Source organism: Chelmon rostratus, chromosome 16 (genome assembly GCF_017976325.1).
Source record: "Chelmon rostratus isolate fCheRos1 chromosome 16, fCheRos1.pri, whole genome shotgun sequence".
NCBI classification, from domain to species: domain Eukaryota; kingdom Metazoa; phylum Chordata; class Actinopteri; order Chaetodontiformes; family Chaetodontidae; genus Chelmon; species Chelmon rostratus.
In genome coordinates, this window is record NC_055673.1 from 23,556,357 (window position 1) to 23,580,766 (window position 24,410).

The 24,410-nt window shown below is 42.4% G+C and overlaps 1 protein-coding gene across 1 annotated transcript in view; it reads right to left on the minus strand.

The window, feature by feature from the left end:
* Positions 1-432: 432 nt before the first annotated feature.
* Positions 433-24,410, minus strand: part of thsd7aa (thrombospondin, type I, domain containing 7Aa) — a 133,999-nt gene continuing 110,021 nt past the window's right edge. Inside the window, exons 22-29 of the mRNA XM_041954868.1 lie at positions 21,248-21,393; positions 18,299-18,473; positions 15,505-15,678; positions 15,332-15,427; positions 10,969-11,051; positions 5,738-5,951; positions 4,094-4,181; positions 433-520 (exon numbers count right to left, since the gene is read on the minus strand). Coding sequence (XP_041810802.1) covers positions 433-520; positions 4,094-4,181; positions 5,738-5,951; positions 10,969-11,051; positions 15,332-15,427; positions 15,505-15,678; positions 18,299-18,473; positions 21,248-21,393 — 1,064 coding nt within the window. The remainder of the gene's footprint in view (positions 521-4,093; positions 4,182-5,737; positions 5,952-10,968; positions 11,052-15,331; positions 15,428-15,504; positions 15,679-18,298; positions 18,474-21,247; positions 21,394-24,410) is intronic.

The window sequence follows — 24,410 nt, forward strand, 5'->3', positions numbered from 1 at the left end:
ATGATCCCAGTCAGCGGTGACAAAATTAGCAAAAAGGCCAATGAAGATTTGTGCTTTTATCTTATCTTTTATCTCAGTTTTGGGTGACCCTCTCCAAAGACTGTGGTCTGGATGTTACCGGCAGTACGAAATGGCAGAGAAGCAAAGGCAGACTTCCAGAGGAAGATAAAGAATTCATGAAGGCTCTCGTGAAACAAAGTATCAAAATCGACATTAAGAAAGACGATGGGAACATAAAGGCTGCTAATGACATGGATTCAGTGTCTTGATCTTTGAGGTTTCTCTTTCGGTCAGAATCATCTTCCCAGGGTGTCCACCTGTAGGTCGAACAATGCCCAGCGGCAGCCCTGACATCGAAGGTTTCCATAGAAACCCTGTGCGTCCCGCAGTAGGACAAATGTCTGTAGGTCAGCGTGTTCAGCAGGAAGACTTCTACATGTCGGCGTCTCCGTCATAGGCCAGAGTCAGCGGCTTCAGTCTGTTATTCATCTGCCGTCGTTGCGGCCTCTTTGGCTTTTTGCTACAGAACAAACAAACAGGTAAACAGTGTTTAGAGAATGTGGCCACAACTCTTCAACCACACTTAATATAGCTTGTTTAAGGCAAAACCAGGAAGCAATGATCTGTATATCACAGCCGAGCCGACGCTGGCGCTGTCACCAGTTCTACCAGCTGCTGATTCTATAACACTGAAACACAGCACACTCAGATCAGCTGGATGACTCTGTGAGTTCATTCTTTCAGGGACTGAACACCTCTATTACCAGCACACACTGGGCGAGTAGCCACTGGGCTAAAGCTGCACGTCTGTGGACTGTGGGGGAAGCCCACAGAAACTGGGAGAGCTTGGATTCAAACCAAGGAGTCTTTGCTGGGAGGAGCCAGTGCTAACCACTGCACCAGCGTGCAGATTCATTTTGTCTGCACCACCAGCAACATTAACGACAGCGGACATAAAGTTCACCCTAACTGATTAATTAACTTGAGTTGGCTTCAACTGTCGAAGTGTTCATTTTCATACTGGAGAAAAACAAATCCGAATTCAATCTAGATCAGTTTGGAAATGTCAGCGCTAACGTTTATGAGATTAAGCGTAAATGGCTTGAAATGTACAAATGCTGGGGTTTTGTTCTTTGGAAGCGCTACACAAGTTAACTCTCATCTATTGTTCTAATACACTGCAACATCTGAACTGTTTTTATATTGTACACAGCAGCTCGAGGAGATGAACATACACTGTACACATTTAAATGAAACATTTTTGGCATTATTTTGTACAATATGTTGGATAAATGGTTTTATCTACTTGAACCGATGAGCATAGCAATGGAAGAGAATGACATGAATTGTGTATGGATGACCACAAGATGGCAGCAGAGGAAACACATCACCATGATGCTGGCTGGCATTAAACTGACTCATTAGATTAGTTTTAGACTCAGTATTTTGAAATTTGACTACAATGAAACAAAGTACATAATAAAGACCCTTATTTTCCCACCACATTTATGTTCCTGGCAGTGCGTTAGAACAGACAGTGTCACTGCCATTTTCGCTGTCATGGAAACCCACCACTGAAGCTGTGTGGTGAGTCTGAGAGAAGCCGGACTGCTCACCTCCAGGAAGTCATCCACTGAAATGGGTGAACAGGCACTGGAGGTGTTAGGGCACAAATGAATGTCAGGCGCAGTGAGTAACAGGAGGGTGAGGTGAGGCCCTGACTAAGTGATGAGAGTTTCAAAGGGAGGTGGTGGGGGTGGCAGTGGCTGCTGCTGCTGCTGCTGCTGCTGTGGTTGTTGTTGGGATCCTGGAGGCTGTTGGAGCAGCGCCTCACATTGCTGCTGCTGCTGCTGCTGCTGTTCTGTGAGCTGGCTGTGCCGCTGCAACTCGTCTTGCTCTAGTTTCTGGCAGGCAGGGCAGGTGTATGGCACAGTGTAGCTGTTTGGGTCCATCCAGTAAACCCCATCTGAGGGGGACTTGGATCTCGACTTGCAGCAAAGGCAACAACCACAATAACTGAGTGGGGAGTATGAGGGTGTAGGTGGAGACAGAAAAACAAGAAATGAAGGTGACAAACAATGAGGGAACTCAAAGTGAAATAAAAAATGAAGAGAACTGAAAAGATAAATCAACATAGACAGTGATGTGATGGAGGTTATATCCAGGTGAAATTAGTGAGCCCACGTTGATGAGCGGGAACAGTTTGCTACATTTTCGGGCCAGAACAAAGTTTCATCTCAGTGCCTACATGATATCTAGATCACAGCATCAGATTGATGCTCTGCTCCAGACAGGGGTTTAGCCTGTAGGACTGAAGTCAGGTCTAATGTTTGTAACCATAAGAAAAGCTAGAACTCACAAATAATAAATGATCAAAGCAAAGCTGATGAAAGCAAAACTGAAAAGATTAATGTGGTGCTCTAAAATTCTTGAATGGATCAAATAAGCTTGCTTTTATTAATTTCTTCATTGTACAAGTTTACACTGGTGTGAACAGCTTGAGCACCGTGTTGATTGCAGGATACACCTCCAGTGATATGCTTCACTCTCCTCTAGCAGCAACACTTCATGTCAACATTTTGCCTCCTCTTCTTGACTCCTGAATGTTTTTGAACACTGTGAGCTTACCACAGTATTTTCCACGGATGCATGAAAACAGCCTGCGTGATAATGAAACTACACTTAGCTCAGTCTCTAAAGCACTGAACAAACTGAATACCAGCACATACGACAGGTATAACAAACTCACTGTAACCCTGGACTCTGAGGTCAAAAATCCAGAGATGGGAACCTCAAACATACATGTTGAGCTCCGATACTATGATTCACCATGGCGACGGGTCAATAAAGGGCAGAACTGCTATTTTATGCCAATGCAGACCATGAGATTGATCTTTAAAAGACACAGCAGCAGCAGAGACACAGCCTGAGCTGGAGTGGAGTGGAGTCATTCATCATTTTCATCATTTATCAGGCTTCAATTTCTTTAATGGAAGATAAAGTGCTGGAACCCAACTGTGTTATACTTGATTTAAATGTGTCTATTAAGCTGTAACCTGGCAGGGACAGATTGCAGGTCTGAGCCACTAATAATGACTCTGGTCAGAGCAGTTGAAAAGGTGTCTCGGTTCAAGCTGAATGTAGTTTTTAGATGTTTATTTTACATTTTAAAATCCTGCTCAACTGCATTTAATGACTATATTTTATATACTATATTTTTCTTTAGTTCAAATTTAAACATAGTCATTGAAATGCTGCTAAAACCTGTTCAGACTGCAGTGTATGCAGCCTACATTCAAAAACTCCAGATGTACAATCTTAAAATCCTTTCAGCTGCACTTCAATATCCTCACTCAGAACTATTCACATGATGTCCAACATGATATGGTAACTCTGACAGGAGCGTTCCATCAGCGCGATCAATCACATGTTCACTGATCAGTCTTATGTGTCTAAAGCTTCATACAGGTTTGTTTCATTTAAACAGTAACAACTACAGTAATGTGCTGTTCTGGGAACCTGACAGCTGCCCTACTGTCCACAGAGAGATGGGCTCTAAATAAGGACCATGGATAGACCTCATTCTGAGCTGAGGATGACCTCATGAAGTGCAGAGAAGGCTGTCTCTGTCCTGACACTGATCACAGACTGATCATTATAAAGACATTTCTGAGAATATTACAATGTTTCTAAAGACGTACACTTCTTTAAATGAACGCTTTGAACAAAATAATTAAACAGAATTAAAATCAAATCTGTTATTGCATTTTGTCAAAATTTTGATTAAAATCTTAACAAGTTCAGCAATTCAGTTATACTTCCATCAGCTGTGTTTTTGTCACTTTTTCGAGAGTTAATCAATATCTAGGAAATTAATGTGGAGATGTCCACTGAAAACCTGCTGAGACCATCAGAGAAACATAAACGACTGCTTTTGTTAACCCTCTGCCATCGTTCGTCTTTTCTTCAGTATGATCTCCATTACTTCACTGAATGTCGGTGAGTGACGGCGTGAATGCCAACTAATGTGATGACAGAGACAAAACACACGGTAGGGACACGCAGCGATAACATGGAAGTGCTGGTACGTTACCATGCTAAGTAAGTCATGGAGATTATGAAGACGAGCAGAACAAACGCTCCTGCTGCTACTCCGTACACCCAAGTCTTCAGCTTCCCATCTGTACAGAGGATCAAACACACACACACTGTCATTACACTGTCAAACCTGAAGGGGGCAGTAGAGTTACATATACATTATATATACACACAGGGAGGTCTTCAGCCACATCTTTCTGTCAGAGGTCAGTGTGGAAACAGTTACTGGTCAGTGAATCACCAGTGTAACACAGAGACACACACATCTATAATACAGAGCCTTTAACAGCACAGCACAGGACAAAATGGAAGCCGAGCTGTTTCTGTTAAATGTGTTATTGCACTGCAACACCTCCATCTGGAAATAAACTGTGATAAGTCGGTGTTAATGAGAACAGCTAAAAATACAAACATTCATTACACACCGTCACATGCAGGCTCTGTTATCTTCATCTTTCTCCTCATTTCATGTGTTCTTTACCTGTCTCTTTCTTTACTGCTTTCCAGGTCTCTTCCTCCTGCTATCTCTCTTCTGCTTTTCCAAAACTTTCTGCTGTTCGTTCTGTTCTCTCCTTCATTCCTTGTCGTTTTTTTCTTATTTTTTTCTATTCTTCTTCCTTTTCTCCCCTTAGTGATTTTTATTGCTTTATCCCTTTTCTGTTCTTCCTGTTTCTGCCTCCATCCCTTGCTCCTTCTTCTTTTTTTTCCTTCTTCCTTTGTTTTCTTCCCTTTCCCCTTTCAACCACTGTTTCCTCCTTTTTTCCTTTATTACTGTTCTTCTTCCTTTGCCCCCTTCAGTCCTTCTTTCTATATTTATTCTTCTCTTTTTCCTTTTCTTAATGTCACCCTTTTATTCACTATCCCTTATACCCTTTTCATGTTTTCCTCTTTCCCTCTTCATTTCTTCTTCCTACCTTCTTTCTTTCTGTTTGTATTTATTGCTGTTTAATTCATTCACAGTCTTTTGCTGATTTTTCATGTTTCTTGTTTTTCTTCATTGCTTCTCCATTCCCAGATTACTTTTTTCTTGTTTACTTAATTTCCCTGTTCATTCCCCCTTGTCCTTTCCATTCCTTTTTGCCTTTATCCAATTACATTACATGACATTACATCGACCGGACTAGCATCTGCAGTCAGTGCATTCAACCATGTGACCCAAAAATTGCAAGAATCATGCAAGCGCATCAACTTGTTCAAATCTGCAGAACAGTTTCAAATTCAACATTTATAAGAAGCACTGAAAATTAAAATCCCTCAGGCCTTCCATCGTTCATCCTTCTTCCTTCCCTCCTGTTCTGTCATAGGACATCCCTTTGTTTCTCCACCTGTTAATACCTCTCCCTCCACTCTTCCTGTTATAGCTTAGTAAGCAATAATTTTGTGCTCTCAGCAGTCACACACATTTTCTCCAAAAAGTTTAATTTGGTACAGATTTAAAAGGACTTTCTTCGACTCAGCACTGTTTCGCTTTTTAGATTCTGATGATGTGCAAAAGAAATTTCATTTACTCTTCGTCCTCATATTTTGCTTCACTGTATTATGCTATTTTTATCTTAAAATCCAGTCACCATGTCATTCAACATGTGAAAAACATGAGCTCCAGCAGCCAGATGTCACAGACTGCGTCAAGGTGTGTTACCTGGGCCGAAGGGCTGCAGGAACCAGGTGCGTCCCGCTCTGCCTGGTGTGCTGGCTTCAGGCTGGGTGGGGTTGAAGGCCCGAATGGTCTTGACATCGGCCTTGTTGTCACCTGCGGTGGGGATCTCCAACACAGGGATGACTGTACACTGGTCCAGCAGGCCATCAGACGTCATCACTTCGGTGTAGCCCTCCTCACAGCCACACACTCCCGCCTGACACGGAGGGGAGGGACACAAGAGTTTAACACAATGACACGGAGAAAGCTTGTGCTTCCTCCCTGTCACAGGCTGCACATGTCTGTGTTGTGAGCTCTCCAACCAAAGAGTGAAAATAGCCTTCTTGAATTTCATCTGATTTGTTTGTCGAGGCCTTAAGAGGTTGAACTACTTCATATTTCCCAATAAGTCTCACTGCAACAGCTACACCGAGGCTGCTTGGATACAAAGCTAAAAGCTAGCTGGTAACGCCAGCATGTTAATGTGTTCATAGTGACGATGCTAACATGGTGATGTTTAGCAGGTATAATGTTCTCTATCCTGCGTTATCATGTCAGCATGCTAACATATACGAACAGTAACGCTGAGGCAGTGGGAAGGTCACTGAGTTTGCTGGTATTTCATCATAAAGCAAAGTATCGGACACATTATTTGAGCTCCTGATACAGTATCTTCTTGAAGGAAATGTTAGAAGAGGCTGTTAAATCTGGTCTGTGGATTAGGCCTCCACCTTCAGCACCCTCTTTACTTTCTACCCCCTACCCGAACCAGGGTTTGTATTCCCACACCGCTTTTATTAGTGCAGTTGGTGAGAGGCAGGGGTAGATGATGGTAGTGTGGCAATCGGCAGTTACATGTGGCATCTAGGCCTGTGGTAGCATTGCAGCAGCTAACAATAGCTAAAGCGGTGATAGTATGATAGGATCTTAGCAGTTTGTATTGGCATCTAGCAGTTAACATTAACAGTATAGATGAATCTAGCTTTATTGTCTTCTTCTGTTCTTCTTAGCAGGTAGCGGTTAGCATTTAGCATTAGCATTAGCTAAATGGTAGCATCGGAACTGTATTGTCTTCTTCTGTTTTTCTTAGCGGTTAGCATTAGCATTAGCTAAATGGTAGCATCGGTACTGGCCACTACCTGGAGCATCTCTGGGTCAGTTGAACGTGGCGGTGCTTTTGGATTGTGTAGGAGCAGTGTGAACTGGCACTAGGGGGGGTGACTCTGGGACGCCGGAGTTCACTGCCTAACCTCCTGGAGGTGTAGTGGGACTAAGTAGGCGAAACACTGTTGAAGGGATGTTTCCACCTGATGACCCCCAGAGACGTGTTAGGAATCACTGCTCTTTGGCATGTATAGAGGCAGATTAGAGCTGGGTGACAAATAAAACATGCAAATAGTTCTGAAAAAAAATGACCATGACAAGTGCAGTTGCACAAAGGTTTTTTTTTTCTGTGTTTTCATATCTTGCTGATGGTTTGGATATTATCTCAGCTTGTAGGTCTTTTGTCATGACTACTAAACAATACAAAGAAAACATAAGTGGCAAAGAAACAAAGAGAATAGGCCTAAACAGGATGGATGAAGAGAAACCACAGGGGGCAAGAAAAGATTATGAAGAAAATCTCAAGCAACTTGTTGACACTCTGCCAAATCAGCTCTAGAGTCTCTAACCCTCAGCCGATTAACATCTGTCAGTCCATCTTCCTACTCCTTGAAAGCCATTCTCTTTGATTTTCACTGGTGTGTCTCATGTTAACAAGATGTGTTTCTGTGACCCTAATCTCAAGATTATCTCCTCTTATGTTTTTCTTAATTTTTCCACCAGTTCCCATAATTTTCCCTTCTTTGTTCTAGTGTGTAGATTCTTGATGGAGCTCATGGAGAGGTTCTTGACCGTCACTGCAGGTTTGAGACTGGCTGTTTATTTTGTGTCGTATGACAACAACTCAAGTCCTATTGATAAAAGCATCCTGAGATTAATTTGGAAACTGTATTCAACATACAACATTGCTTACAGACAGTTACATTTGCTATGTTGCTTTAAAATATGTTATTACCATGAACAACAGGGACACTGATTATAAGGTTAGTTGAGATCTGAAACTGTCTGCACTCACTGAATTAAAGGTTCAAGGTGTTCCAACTAAAACTACATCTTGTTTTTTGTGAACACAAACACCAAACTGAAACTGACATGGCATCGGGGGCAGCTCACACAAGAGACACGTCTCAGAACTAGACTGTAGGTCTTGATTGTTCTTCACGGGTTCTCTCCACACCAGTAATGGCCTGGGCAGTCCAAATCTGATCACATGCTACATCATCATTTCTGAGGCAGATGAAGAGGCAGATGAAGAGTGTAAACTGAGAAGTGCAGGAGAAATGACATAAGTTGTGACTTCTTTCAACTGTGGCCGTTTGTTAATGAGTGGAGCGCCATGCTGCTGTCAGTCTTCATCTTCTCTTTCTGTTTGGGTCTGATGTAGAGTTATGCAGAGAAAATGGCCCCTGATCTGCTGGTAAACAATGCACAAAGCAGCATAGAGGCTGTTTGTGTTAATAATCTATAAATACTGATTCTTTAACATAGCATAGAGCACCTTTGACAAAGCTGTGATTCAGCTGTCCCATCTCACCGTAAATTCAACTCAGTAACAGTACTGCAGTCTGATGCTGCTGTCTGCTTTGTCAGACAGGGTGTGTATTTGATTGTGTCGGGCAGTGTGTGTGTGTATGTGTGGGCAGGGAAGCCACCCCTCCTCCACATCGCTCTCTCTCTCTCTCATCCCTGACTTTATTCATCACCCTGCAGGGGTCCCCAGCTCGCCGACAATCTCTGGAGGATAATCGCCCTCTGAAATCCCTGCCATTCTAACAGCAGCTGCATATGTCCAACAGCAGCCAGAGCTGGAAATGAGGAAGTGATCATTCATGTCTCCTTAGTGACAAACAAAAGAAAAGAAGTGTGGTTCAGTACCGTGTTATCATTTTATATATATCTGGGTTCAGTCTCTTGAGGGTACTGCTGGAATGTGCCCACATACACAACATAAACTTACCCACACTCCACTCATCCTCCAGACATCTCAAGCTTCTGTCTAGCAACCACATCTCTGAATCATGCAAGTACAGCACATGCTAAAACAAACACAGCCTTGTGTCCTGTGGTACAATGTGCCGTGGGGCTTATATCTGCACTGTAAAAACATGTTTAAGATTTTACAGGATGTGCCACTACGAGACCTCAGACGTCAACCACAACAATCCTGTTTTTCAGTGCTTGAATTTTGAATCTTGACTTTTTGCTGGAAAGTCTGAGGCCATGGTCCTCTGCTGGAAACTGCCCCAAACAAAAGAGTCCAAGTATCTTGAGGCCTTGTTTTGCAAGTGAGGGTAAAATGGAGCGAGAGAAAGACAGCCAGATTTGTGCGGCATCAGCAGTGTGAAGGTGCTGTACCAGAACATCGTGGTGAAGAGAGAGCTGAGCCGGAGGGTTAAGATTTCAATTCACAGGATAGTGACCGAAAGAATGAGATCACGGATGCAAGATGCTTTTCTCCTCTGTAGGGTGGCTGGGTTTATCCTTGGAGATAGGGTGAGGACATCCGGAAGGAGTTGGGAGTAAAGCCACTACTTTTAGGAGCAAGTTGAGGTTGCTTGGGCATCTGAACAGGATGGGTGCCTTTCCTTGGAGGTTTTCTGGGTATGTCAAACTGGTAGAAGACCCCAGGAGAGGGGCTATATAGGGATTATACAGGATTATACAGGCTCAGGAATGCTATAAAATGAGTGGTATAAGTATAAACATTTTTCATGTGCCAAAATACAAACCAATAAATACTTTTCATTGTGTCAGTATTCTTTAATGTCAGCCGTATGGTGTTGTTCATGTCACTCAAATCAGCAGAATATTTAGCTAATGGATGGATTCTGCATTGCAGTTTATTCTGACCTTCCCTGTTTGCAAGCTTGAAAGCTGGTTTTCTTAGTTTCTCTGTTTTGCTGCTGTGCATTTCTGAGAAAAAAAAACAGCAGTTGTTCTTCATCCTGCAGTGCTTTAGTCCAGGTGTGTTAAGAGAGGATAATAAGAAATATCTTAACAACAGGTGGCAACACCAAGCGAGACAGATTATTTTGTTTTCTTTACCTTTTTTTTCTCTTTTCTACACCCTTTTTTTCCATTTCCTAAACTATCTAAATGCACTGCTTTCATCCCAACAGGCAGTCTGGGGCTCAATCTGGTCTTCAGCATACCTTCTCTCAGCCGTATTGGAGGTCTGCAGACACAGCTGCTGGCCTTTGAACTGCTGATTCATTTCAAACACGTTTGAAGGAAGTTGGAGAGACATATCTGTGTTGTGTTTTCACTGGAAAAATGAATCCTGCACTGTAGTAGCTGCAGTATTACATGGCTCTTGTGGCAGGTAGTTATGTGAAAATTAACACTGGTTGTTTTGTTAAATTCGCCTGCATGCCACTGACAAGCAACTAAAACCAAAACATTTTTGTTCAGATCATCTGAGTTGACTCTTGGGCCAAAGGTAAAACACCTTATGGAATCACAAAAGTTAATATTCAAAAAGAAATCTACTTGATCAAGATTATGATTTGCCATAAACTACCACAAGATGCCATAAGATGCCCAGAAGCACCACAAGCTGCTAAGAATCAAAGGTATGAAAAGATGTGAAGAGACATCAAAAGAGTCCAAAGGTGCCAAAAGACAACAAGAGACACCAAGACACAAGAGATGCTGAGAGTCACCAAGAGATGACTAGAGAATCCAAGAGACTGCAAGAGATCCCAAGGGTGCCAAAGGACACCAAAAGATATCAGAAGACACTAAAAGATGGCAAAAGACGTCAAGACAAAAAAGACACTGAACGAAACACAGAGATGCAAAAAGCCAGAAAGCCTTGCAGCTGGAAAGACCGCTATCATCATCTGTGAGTTTAAATGGTCCTGCTACTATGGGTGTGTCAAACCTGTTTCCCAACCCCAGGCTGGGCAACACATTCACAAGCACACATAAAGACATGATTACACCAAACTCTCTCCGTTCTAAGGCTGCTTATCTGCCAGGAGCGGTATACCAACCTGTATACCAGTGGTCCTGAATCTGGTGCTGATTGTTTAAAGTCTGGGATCTTCCACGCAGACCCCAACCAAACAGCTTCACTGAAAACACCATCCAGAACTGCAATATTTGTCATCCCTCCACCCAAAACTCACCTCTGTGCACAGGGAGCGTGGCTTGGTGCAGGGCGGGTCACAGGATCGGTCAGCCATCGGCTTGGCTGTCGCTGGGCATCCACCTGCGGAGCAAAGGCCAAAGTCAAGTGTCAGAGGTTGGCAGCTGATGTTTCTAACAGAGCAAGATGCAGGAAACACTGTCAAATCTTTGCATGTAGTTAGAGTCTAAAAAAAATAAATCAATTGAAAAAAATCCATGAACAGGAACAGTTGTGGCCCAGTTCCCTGACTTCCAGGAAGTCTGCTGAGCTGGAGGCGGAGTGTTACTAGCAGCTCTGTTTTTGTCTCTCTGAAAACAACACTCACTTCAACTCATTACAAAGATACTCACTATGGGCAGTGATGCTGGAGCAATTTGATAATTAGCACAGTTTGAAAAGCACAGAAAATTTCACTAATACCCCCAAACTCAGGCTACAGTTTGGGCTTGGCCTCCTCCTCACCGGAGCGCAGCTGCACTCAGTCATACAATCAAGACTCACCTACTGCCTCAATATATAAACACCGGCTCACCTCAGTATTCGTCAGAACACTTTTTTGATCTCTTTGTCCTTGCCTGCTGGCCTGCCTTCCTGACTCTTTTTTTGTGCTCAGGTGCCTGCCCTCACCTGTTTCCATCCATGCCCTGCCTGTCTGCGTCTTTGAAAACATCTACTCATCCCCAAGCTTCATCATAATTTTAGTAATCATTAAAGACTTTTGAACGTTTACCGTTCCGCCTGCCCTCTCTGCCTAAGTGTGGTATTTTGGGTCCAGTAATGCGCTAAATTTAACACATAGATATGCCAAACTGACTCCTCATCAACTGAAAACTCTTCTGATAAATGTTGACTTTGTTGAGTTCAAGGCGTGTTGGAATGAGGAGAAGAAAAAGGCACACTCAAAATCATACTTGGATGAGCAATGCAAAGGCAGAATGTGTGAGCTATTGATACTTTCAAACAGGACTTTTCAGCTTCACAAAATCAAGTAGAAGGATTAGGACTAACAAGTTAGCTTGGTAATGCATGTCTGCTTCACTCGCCCATCTCCCATGAAGAGCAGCAAACAGCCACTTCCCTGCACGTTTCAATGGGACACATCTTTAAATGGACTAGCCCCTTCATGCATCCCCATAGCTTTCAGCTAGCTGCTTATTTTTGATCATCTTGTTCCTGCTACTATAATATGTCCAGCAGGTCCGTCTCAGTCTCAATTAACCCATTAAATATAGTACTACTGTGCTTGTTGTGTCGATTAGAATTCTACATTTCCTGAAAACCACTGCATCTCTCCAGCCCTCTGTTTGCTTGTGTCCCACTCTTTGAATCTCTCTCTCTCTCTTCTCTGTCCCTGTTTTTTTACTTCCTCATCCCCTCTTTCCACTCAGGCTTCTCTGTGCTGGACCGTCGGCCATCCTGGAACCTCACTCGCTGGGCTGTGAGTGTCTCATTCCAGATGTTTTGGATCTGGATATTTGTTTTTCATGAGATTCAGCTTCTCCTCTCTCTCTCTTTCTCCCTCTCTCTGTCTGTTGTGTGCATTTTGCTTTTATCTCTGTCTATATTATATTTAAAGTTTTTAGTCCAGACTATTTTCCTTTGTTGGTCTATTCTGTACATAGAGTATCGATGGCATGTCTGCGTGAGCTGGTAGAAGGATCCCTTCTCTGTTGCTCTTCCTGAGGTTTCTTAAATTTTCAGGTTTTTTGTCCTTATTCCTTACAATTGAGGGTATAAGTACACAGTGTGTTGTACGCTGTACAGATCCCTTGAGGCAAATTTGTGATTTGTGAAATCGGGCTATATAAATAAAATTTGACTGAGTTGATCCTGGACCGTTTCATTGGGTGAGACAGTCTTAAAAGAGCCTAAATGTCTACCAAATCTCATGTTAATCAGCTTTCTTAAAGCCTAACATTTAAGAGTGCATTCTAATGCCAGAACAGAGCTTGTATCTCTTTTAAAAAGTGGAAAACCCTCCAACAATCTGCTATACTATCCACACTGGATTACGAAGGTGTCCTGTATGCTCATGCTGCTGCCACTACCATTATACCATAGCAAACTGTTACCACAGAGCCATTCATTTCAATACTCAAGACAGCTATTGCACTCACCACCGTGCGCTACATCAAAGCATTGAATGCTCATCACTGAGGCATGAGCATACTGTACCTGTGTTTCTTTGTTTGTCTCTTTTTGTTTTAAGTTGCTAAGATATTTCGCATCCTTGAGCTGAGTTCACACTGGTTCACCTGATCATGCGATCGTTCAGCTTTATAAGTCCATCATACCCACTTTGAACTGGGTAATACTGGTTTCCTTGTATGCAAATTACTTCTGGAACTTCAAGGCTTACATATATATTATATTGTGCAGGGAATAAAGTGCCCTGAGGCAAAGGCAAGAGCTTTCATTTCCACCACTCTGAAGTAAATCAATACATTGACAAATAGAGGCAAGATACTTTTTATGGTAAAGGAGGATCTGCATCTTTTTAATGTGATTCCACTCCTGTCTATGAAATCACTATTTTGTCTGTAACAGTAACTCAGTAATAAGGTTCATCTGGGGTTTTGCTGAGGTGTGGAGTACACGGGGTAAGGAGTATGTATTCCCACTGTGGTTACAATAAGCTGGATAACGTAGACAGAGAGTACAATTGACACTGATCCAACCAGCAGACATTTCAGTGAAAACACGTCTGCAAAAACATGGTAATATATCAGAGCTTCGTGAATATTTATTAGGTGGCGTGCTCGGGGAGCGAGCTATATGTATGAATATTCATGAGAGGAACGCCACTGCTTGCAAGGAAATGTTTACAAGAAGGGAAAAGATGCAGTGTACAAATCAGAGCAGCCACGCCGAGGCACACCATCTGGAGTAGCGGGTGCACTGACACTCCTCATTCACTTAAACTCAGAGCTGACTGCTGTAAGATCACCTAGCCCAGAAATATGAGACGGCTCCACGCCTGTAAGAAGCAGGAGCTGTAAATAAAAGCAGGTGCTGTGGCGAGAGGAAGTCATTCTCCAGCCTTTTTTCAAATGGTATACCAGAGGAGAAGCGATACTTTGAGGAACTGGGAAACAACGCTATCAGAGCTGAGTTTAACCCTGACATCTGATGGACAACGGGATTAAATTTTGACTGTGGCACAGCTACAGATTAAAGCCTCATCTTCTTACAGTTTCCTCGAACTCGCTCTCAAGAAATGCTTGGAAAGCTATGTGGGATTCTGACAGTCTGCAGGAGACAGATTTAAATGACCTTATCACCTCGCCACGCACAGGACAGGACCTCAAGTGTCAGAGCTGTGCAGTGGCAGCTTAACTCATTGAGGTCACAGCCATGATATTAGACTCAAGTCAAGACCACCAACTGGTCTACACAGGTTGTTTGAGTATTCACAATGCTGCACTGAAGACATCTCATTTCAGTGGTTGCAAAACCCGTCTAGTGCTTGATTCTTCAAAGACAACTGGATGAATTGAAAAGCTTTTAAAGAAAAATGAAATGACTGAAGAACATGACCAACATTTAAGATGGCACTTCATCTATAACACAATTTTGTTTAATTTAATTTAATTTTTTAATTTAAAATCATTAAAGCCAGCAGCAACTTCAGATCTGGTAGCCGTGTCCAGCTCATTCATGGTGTCAATATCAATCAATCAATCAATTCAATCAGTCAATATAGTCAATTAATTCTATCAATATATAAGTATAAAAATGTCATAAAAAATAAATGATTATTTAGTAGCTGAATAGAGTGGGCTGTTCAGTAAGGGTGATGCATTATTGTGTCATTATAATCTATTTGGTCAGTATGTAAAAATGTCCATTCCATTCACAGTTTTCTTTTAAAGGGAGAACAAATTATACCAGATATATATTGTAATGGGCGATATCTGGGGAAAGGATATTACAGTTTTTCTGTTAGTCAAGTCAAGGAGAGGGTGGGAGACTTTTGCTTTTTAAAAAAGGTGAAACAGAAGGCTCATCCCCTCACTGAACCCCAACAATTCTTATACTGCTCCTTATGAGTCTTGAAAAAGCAGAAAATTTCTGAACTTTGAACAGTAGGCAAAAAAATGACCACAGCAGGGCTGAAGATGTTTGAATAAGTATGATGAAAACAACATAAGCTTAAAGAAACCACATACAGTGAAGATATCCAGTTGTACACTGGAATTGTTCAAATAAAACACTGCTCTTAGTCCCGAGAACTAGTCAAAGTGCAAAACTAGGACCTGCTAGCAGTACAGGGCAGTCTATGCTTTGTATAACCAGGTCCAGGTCCTGAGTTCACACTCATTACCCATCAACAATTTCACCCAGAGACACATTATGCTCACCTGTGATATTGAGTCCATCTGAGCGCTGACACCAGACTTGGCGAGATGAACCCCTCCATGGTCCAGTCCTCCACTTGTATTCGAAACACTGGCCCTCTGTAGGAAGAGCAAAGCTTTAATAACTGTGTAGTTTGTACTCTATAATACAACAATTGTGAATCTGCCAGACTGACCTGTACAAGGCCGAGCCTCCAGCTCCTGTTCTGGACACTGCAACAGGTTTTCTGGATCCTGGGCCACCACGGCTCGAGATCGGACCTGGACTGAGCCAAAACCCAGATCATCTCCGCTCACGCAGCTTAGCTGGCACGGACTCCAAACAGTCCAGTCTGTCAGGTAGCATTCTCCTACAGAACGTACAGTGGTTCAGCAACCAAAGCCAAATATTTAAAGGACATTTAAAGGAAGTGGTCATCTTTTTGCTAAACCGAAAGCAAGTACATTTAATGGGGCCATGATTTATGTTGTTAAATACAAAACACCAGTTCCACCATTCTGACAATTTAGCCGACATATATCAAAAAACTCTCAACTCCAAAGAAGCATTCAAATGATGTTTGTTTTGTCCAGTATAAAGAGACAAACGCCAGCCTGTTCTCAGTCCATCTCATACACACACACATAAGGTACCCTTGAACATTAACATGTGGTTAACGCTGTTCACAGTTAGGTTAGGTTTAGGCGCCAAAGCAACTTAGTTAGGTTTAGGAAAAGATTGTTCACTTTTGGTTTCACTTTTGGTTTCTCATGGAACACCAACCTTGTTTTCCTGGGTCATGCATCTGTTTGAGCGATCTATCCCTTCCAGCGTCCTCTGTTTGCAGACGTTTTTGCTCTTTATACTGTATCACCTTGATCTGAGTGTCTAATATCGGGCATGGGTGAATTTACAGTGGAAGTGGTTGAAAACCTGGCCCGTCTCATGGAGACACTAAAGGATAATTGGTGCACCTGTACAAAGTGTCGGTATTTGACGCCCTGAGAATGAGACCGGGCTATCAATGCTGGTAGCTAACAAAGGCCAGGCAGGAAAAAAACATTGAAATGGGGTGGAATTAACTGTTCTCCACTCTCACAGATGTACTCAACTTGTTTCTACCTGGCTCGCTGTTAAGCTATCATCAATGAAACACTACACAGTAGATCGTAAACTTGAAACTATGTAAATAGTATTTTAATGAAAACGATCAACAAAATTTTTCTTTCAAATGCATCTCGCAGTCTTTGTCGGCATGATAACAGCTGAGCTATTTCCATGACAAATGACATGCATTTTGACCCTGAGGCATGGAATATTTGAAAACTAAGGCAAAACAGGAAAACTGCATAATATTAGATCTTTAAAACTTGTCTCATCTTTCTAAGCTGTTTAAGAAGAATATGAGATGTTGCATTCAGGTGCAGGTAGGTAAATCCACTCAAACTTCATACATGGACTGTGAGAGGCTGTGCTGGACATAAAGCAATAACACAAACGGAAATTAAATCAAAACACCTACTCTCAAATAATTTCCCACCAAAATCCTGATTTTATTTCAGTATGATCATCTGCCCTGAAGCATGATCTTCTCAGCAGAGAGAGGAATCTCTGCTAAATAGGTCACACTGCTCCTGCACATTTCAACCCATTCAATTAATCAACAAGCCACCCATCCCCCACTCAAAAAATAAATCAGGTAATTAAGAATAGAAGTGTATAATCACATTTTCTGTCTCACTATTAAAGTAGGTTATCCAAGTGAATACTTTAGTAGAAGTCGGAATGGACAGTCACATCCAACTGGTCAGAGACTGGTAGGTATGCACAAAACACACTGGAGGGATTATATATTTCAGGTGGCCTGGTAATACCTCGGGATCTCGGGAAAACTTTGAAAGGGAGAGCGACATCTCAACTACCCTGCTTACCCTGCTTAGCCTGCTGCCACTGCAACCCGGCCCACATAAGCGGAAGAAAATGACTGGATGAATGGAGAATGGACACGAGCAGGAACCAGATCTCCACTAAGCCATTTAGCTTGACTGTGGGCTAATCTGACCCACACAATCCAAACAGGAGTAGTCAGTGTAAGTATGTACAGGTACTCGTATGTGTCCCAGTCCCATGACAGTCTTGCCTCTAAAAAGCCCAGAGAAAGCCAGAAAAACTAGCCACAGCAGAGCAGAGACCAGCTTCAGACGAGCTTAGTTTTTTAGGGGCCAGGTTTACATGAAGATTTAAACTGTAGTTTAATTCCTCTCATCAGGGTAGTTCAGGTTGTCTGAAGGAATTCATAATAGACTTTAATGGACCTTTGGTAATCTGGAAGTGAAAGATAATTTCTTTACAACTCTTTTCTGATTTAATACAGGTTAGGTGTTGTTTTCGTAGTTTTCCCCATAATTCATATCTGTTAAGGTAACACTGCACTCACTTAACTAAGTTCTGAGAGTGAAGTGAACAAGAAACATGAGCGGTAAAAAAGCATCAGCTTGCCTGAGCTTATTTACTACTACTTCGAGAAACTGAAACTGAGATGACCCAAAATGTCAGTGATAATAACCTACTGCGAGGGAGAACTGTGCACATCAACAAGTACTGCAGGTCAGAGGCTGAATGAGGAAGTCATGTGATGAATGTTTACATTAGAAAGTTTAGGTGACTTTGCCATATGCCTTCATTTTCACTTCCTGGGGCTTTGTTTAGGATCTGTCTGATTGCCTGTCAGACTTTTTTTCAGTGATGTTGCAGCATTCCTGGATCTCTGTACTCGATGAGTAGAATTTTATTGTTACAGATAGGAATGATGGCCAAAACTACATTAAGACCGAATTTGTTTTAGTTTGAAATTATCATTCATTGTCCTTCATCGTGTCCAGGGCTGGTTTTGTTGTTCTGTTAAGGGACTGTTTCAGAGATCATACCAATAAACGTCCATTTCACAAGCAATTTCACTACTCACCCTCACTGTTGGGACACATTCTTACCTGGACAGGGTACAGTACAGGGCTCCTGCAGGATGATGTGTGTATCTCCATCCACTGAGGGCTCCAGATCTCCACACAGCTCATCATCCACCAGGCTGCTGTCCTTCTGACCCGAACCATCCGACACAAAGCACGACACGTTCCTGAAGCGCAGGCCTTCTCCACACCTCGCCCCCTGGTACAACCAAAAACAAATGCTCGTATGGGTCAAATATACTCAGGGAATATCTCACTCATGTAGCAAATGCTATTATGAAGAGCTCCTGGGCTGCATAAACAATCCTTCAAAGGATTTTAAGCTTTTTTTCTTAGCTCTTTGTAATTGATTTTTGGTCAGCAACAAAAAAGCAAAACAAAAACAAAGCAAACAAAAAATTATTTTCTCAGAAGTCCATCAGCATTTCAAAGTGCTAAGACGCTTCAGGCATGGAAACACGAGCAATGCTGAAGGTGGGGTGGGAAACAGGAAGAACAAGAGGAAAAACAAGTGAGAGAAAAGGGAAAAAGAACGTGAAAAGAAGAAAGTCAGAAAATATAATATGGTTGAGTGCATCATTTTGAAAGGATGAGACAAGAGAAAAAAGAAAAGGGATGGGGAATGCTGTCATCTTTTCTGCATTTATGACATATTTTTTACATTTTGGATTTTAACGATCCCATGACGTTCCCCTTACCATCTCCCTCAGGACAAACCTTTCATCCGTAAATTGGTGAGGCTCAAAGTGAGCGGTCACACCACAAAGAGAAACAGCAGATCTCATTTGCACCTCCACGTGCTGGTGCTTGGTGGTACAGTGACTACTTGTCTGTCATGTGAGACAGCAAACATTTTGGACAGTCTTTCTCTCCACCCCTTTGAATGTCAGCGCCGTCAAGATGGGTTTGCAATTGATCCACCACACAAAGAGTTAAAGCACCGTAGGAATATTCTTTTCCCGTGTGAGCTGGGTTTGTTATATGTGAGCTTATCAGACCTCTATAGACCACCTTATCTGTGCTTGAGGCTCCAGGCTACATTCGACACACAGTCGCTGAATAGCGTCAAGTTGCATTGTGGGTTATGTAGGCATTTAGCTGTGTCAAGGAAGGACAATGTGATGTTCTGCTGCTTCGATTGTGATCCTGTTTTTTTATGATCCATTGTGAGTCCGTCAATGCCAGATGTATACATTATTCATTGCTGCATAGTTCTATGGTATGGTATGGTGTGGTGTGGTGTGGTGTGGAATGGCTGCTTTGCCTGCCTGCCACACCTCCGATGGTGCCATTGTGCCAGCTGCAGGGTTGTGATCCAGGAGCCACCTTTCACTGATGTTTCCCTTCTTTAATCCCACATCTCAAGGTGGTGGAATAGTGGCAGGGACATCTCCCGGTCGCCCACTTCAGATGGCCCTAGGATCCTTGCTTTCCCTTCACCTTATCCTTTCTTTGGAGCCAGAGTCAGAAGCTCTCTTGCTCTGCCTCCACTGCCAGGTCTTTGAGAGCCTTCCTCAGTTTGGAGCTTGTGATCCCTAGAGACTATCCCCTGGATGGATGTTCCAGTGTGGTCTCTGCAGCCAATTTCCACAGGATAGGTGGATGCTTACCCCCTTGCCTGACAAACTGGATCAGCTACTGTGATGTTTCCAGGCTGTCCAAGCCTGCTTCCAGCTTCCTGCTTCCAGTCTGCCCCCAGCCTGCGTTCCTCAAGGATTTCGGCTATCTTACACAGGAGCTGGTCATGGCACCATCTGGCCCTGCCTCAGTGGTGCCTTGCAGCCATAGGGAATGTACTGCAAACTTGGATTTTGGGAGTTGTAGAGTTGGCATGTCTCCTCTGAGCTATATCAGGGGAGCAGGTTCTGGGGACTTGGAAGCATATCATACATGGCCCTGAACAGGATTCTAAGCTTTACTCCCAGGCTGTCAGTCTCCCTTTGTGCTGTTGGCTCTGATTTTATAGCACCCATCTTTACAACTTCCGAAATCATCAGTCCTTCCCCTACTTTGAGGCTTTGGACCACATCTCCTGGTCCTGTTCCAAATCCAAAACCAGCCTTCTGGCTGCAGTGATCCTGGTGTTTGATGTTTGATTGCGTGATCTACTGTCTTCACTATATTCCATTGCATGCTATACGAACTTGGGCCTTGGCTGTTTTGCAGAGATAGGTGAGGTGAATCTCTCAGCTCAAACACGAACACTAATTTTCTCACCATCGACTGAGAAGGAGATGTTGTTGTTGTTGACTCCTTTCGGACTGAGAGAATGAAGGACTTGACTGGTTACAAATTAATTAAATTAAATAACAAATTAATATATGCAGATATATTTATATATTTTGAACCTGTTGGTAATGTGTGAAGATTGTCAACCAACTTTCAATAGTTCTAATGTGTACAATTTGAACATTAGTCAAACAGCAACTCCACACGTAGTGGTTTTAAAGGATTTTTCCTAAACAACACATACAAAAGTAATCCCTCTCAGTCATCGATTATGACCCATTAGAAGTGCCTGGCAGGGTAGTTATTTGGCTCTGCCCATATTTTCTTGTCTTCTTATTTTGGGCAACGTTTGGGCAATGGGTGTGCAGCCACCAGGAAATAATAGCATGCAGGTGAGGTCAGGCTTTTATAAAAAGCTAGCAACCAGGTGCCAGGCCGTAAGCAGCACACATCCAAGAACAAACTCTGTAAATGGTTCTACAGTGGTGCCAAACGCTAAGAAGACAAAACTTGTTCCAAAATACAGTGAATATGGGGTTGGATTTTTTTCATTCGCAGCACTGAAGGAGAGGATGAAGAACAGGTAGGTTGGATAGGTAGGTGTCGGTGGTTGCCTTAGATATCTTGCTAAAGTATAGGCTTTTCCATTATAACAAATACAATGTTCCTTCAAAAGTAGCTTGCAGTGTACGGACAAGTGTACTGTCAGTCTTCTGACAGACAGTAGGATGAAGGCTGACTGACCTCAGATTTGCAATCAGACCAGGCACTGTATCTCCAGCTGTAGCAAGGCTTCACCAGGCAGGGCTTCCACTGCTCCATCTGGGACGGACATGGCCTCCCGTCACCCTGGGGAGCCTGGATCACTGTCCGCCTCCTCCACAGCTTGCCTACAGAAAATCAGACAACAAGAAGGAAAAAAATGATTTATTCATGAGGACGTTGACTGGAATGCTGAAATTTGACCTGTCCATAGTTCGATCCATGTTAAGATCAGGAGGACAGTCAGGCCAGAGCAGCTGGAAGAGTCTGGATGTGTAAAAGGATTTGAATATGATATTGTCTGTCAAGGTGACCTCTGGGCCTTTCACCACTGGAGCTACAGTGTATTCTCAAATGAACGCTGGAGTTCAAAGGACGACCAGCATGAATAAATGAAGACCACTCGCTAAAAGAGGCTAGGTACAAAAACACTGAGGAGAGTAAATCACTCTAGCTCATATGGTAAATTCAGCACAATGAAAACTTCCATTGCACTGACTTGATCTAACAACTGTCATGTCATACATAAAAATTAGAAAGTTGACAAAATTTAAAATTTAAAGGCACCAAATTTTGACAAACAAAGAAAAAATTTGAAATCAGTTTCATTCAAAGGGGATTTGCCATCAATTATAGGGCTGCTTTGACTGCACATTTGAAGTGTTTCTGAGGCTGCGGTTACAGACCAGGAGGAAGTCGACATCATTGTGACACTGCAAATGAACTTTTGTGAGGATGTGTGTGGCGACTAACACTTCTGTACACACATCAACAATAAACCCTGGTTTACAAAACTCAGGCAGCTTTGTCAGGTCAAGACTTTGATTTTGACCATTTTTTTTAAACGTGTCTTTTGTGAATCTACCAACACGGAAATATAATACTATTTCACCGAAGTAACTCTTTGTCCAGTTTGGATTTTTTTTTTTATCAACTTTCTCGATCACTTGTGTCGATTTACTCAAAGTTACATTAACTCATACCTAAAAACTGCAACCACTTTCAGTTTCAGGTCAGACTTGATTTTTCAGTTATTTACAGTATGTGGCTGCATTTAAAATTGTCATCAGCTCCCTCATCAGCTGCAGAATCTAATTGTTGCAGATTTTGCTGTATTGCTAGCAGACCAGGATCAGTGCTGATGGTCACAACACCTGTGGCCTAAGCAGCTTGTGTAAAAATAATCAATGAATTAAACCTGGATTTTACCAATATGCTAAACGTACTGTAGAACTGTTGAAACAAATGCCAACCTCTATCTCTCTGCACATCAGGTAAATAAAGCCCATGATTTCAAAACTCGACCAAGCTGCACAGCTGCCACCAGAGGAACACTGTGTTTGTCCTGGTCAACTGCATTAACTACCTGAGAGTGAGTCAGAATGCTGCTGGAAAAGTAAATTGTTCATAGCCAGGGTGCCTTGAATTGGGTAAAGATTTTCACAAATGCATCAAAGTTCAAAAGCACTCCACTACTTTGAAAGCCTTGTATTGATCCCTGGAATGAAAGCCTTCTGGTCTCTGTTAATCCAACAGTGTGCAAAGTTGTGCACACGCTGTTCAACACCTGCAAGTTCCTGCAAACATGCTAAATGTTGTGTACAGGTTATGCCCCATTAGACTGCGTCATGATATTGATTTCTACTGTAATGGCTCCTGATTTGGTACCTTTTGTACTGCACAGCTGGTTGAATTTCTCAACTCGATTAATTTTCCAAGGAATAATCTGAATTTCTGCATCCTTTTCTTCTGTCTCAGTTTCAGCTGACGTCATCTGTAGTTCAATTTTGGGCGTCATCATACTCCCTGTAGCCTTTTTGAATATTCATCTATCTTTGTTGTGTTAACGTTGAACAAGTGACTGTCTAGGTTGGAGGATATGGGGGAGGATAGGGGAGCCCATACCAAATTCACTCTGCATTTTAACAAAGAGCCCCAGGGGAGGGATGTGAGAAAACTCTCAATTATCTGCTGTCTCAAAGGAAATGCATGTGGTTTTAGCCCACCGTACCACCTACAACTTCACGTGACACAAAATAGAAAAGTAGGTCTCAAAAATCACAGAATTTTGTACATTTAAAAGTACATTTTGTGAAGCATACAATATCTTAGTGTGTGCTTTGGAATGGAGACAATAATTGTAAAATATTTGATGTACTTTAAAAAGGTCATTCACTGAGCCTCAAGCCTTTAGAGAGCTTAGTAACCCCTATTCTTCAAATGCACGTAGGCTGAATTGGTATAATCTCCAGTGTTGTTATTGCCAAGCTCTGTAAACTCCGCTTAATGTTGAGAAAAAGTCCCTCAGTGAGGGTTCCCCAGCAGCAGGTCTCATCAGCTGCCGGCAAAATAACTAATGTGCATGAACCACAGAGGGAGCTTCCATGTTGTCTGTGAATGGGCACCATGACAGAACCACTCAGAAGAACAGATTTGATCTGAAGCAGCACATATGAGTGAACTTCAACTTGTAGCACTCACTAATTTTATTCTATTCATAACAAGCAAAATTCAGTAGTGGCAAGGCCTGTTGAACTGCTCCTGCACAGTGTCTGCCTTTCTTCAATGTGGGAAAAAAAACATATAAAGGAACTAAACTATGTGGGGAGGCCTGACCAGAACAGCTAGGACAGTTATAGGAGGCAGACATGGAAACTATGTCCTGGTTTAACACAGGTGGTTTATCTATGAAGAAAAGTGGCACCATGGGACACGTGTAACTCAAAAAATGTACAAAACAAAAAGAAACAAATGAACAGTGAACTTGGCTTAACTGAACAAAACTCATCTCACAGTAACGCAACTTAACTTAACATCACATGCACCATGCTACTCTCTGGTGTCTAACCCCATAACAGCTTTACAGCAACTGATTAAATAGCCCCTTCCATCAGCTGGAGCCAGTCTAGTCTGTACCATACATGATGCACGTGACTACGTGCCGTTCAGGACAAGAGGGAAGCGATACAGTTTTTAATTTTCACCCAAGTAGAACCACTCCACATAGTTTACAATATATCATACAATTGCGATAACACATACAGAGATCACAATCAACATAAATAACACATTCTTAACCTAATTTACACCCCCCAAAACTTGGTCTATCCCACTGACATCACTGATGGTGTCACCCACTGTGTAA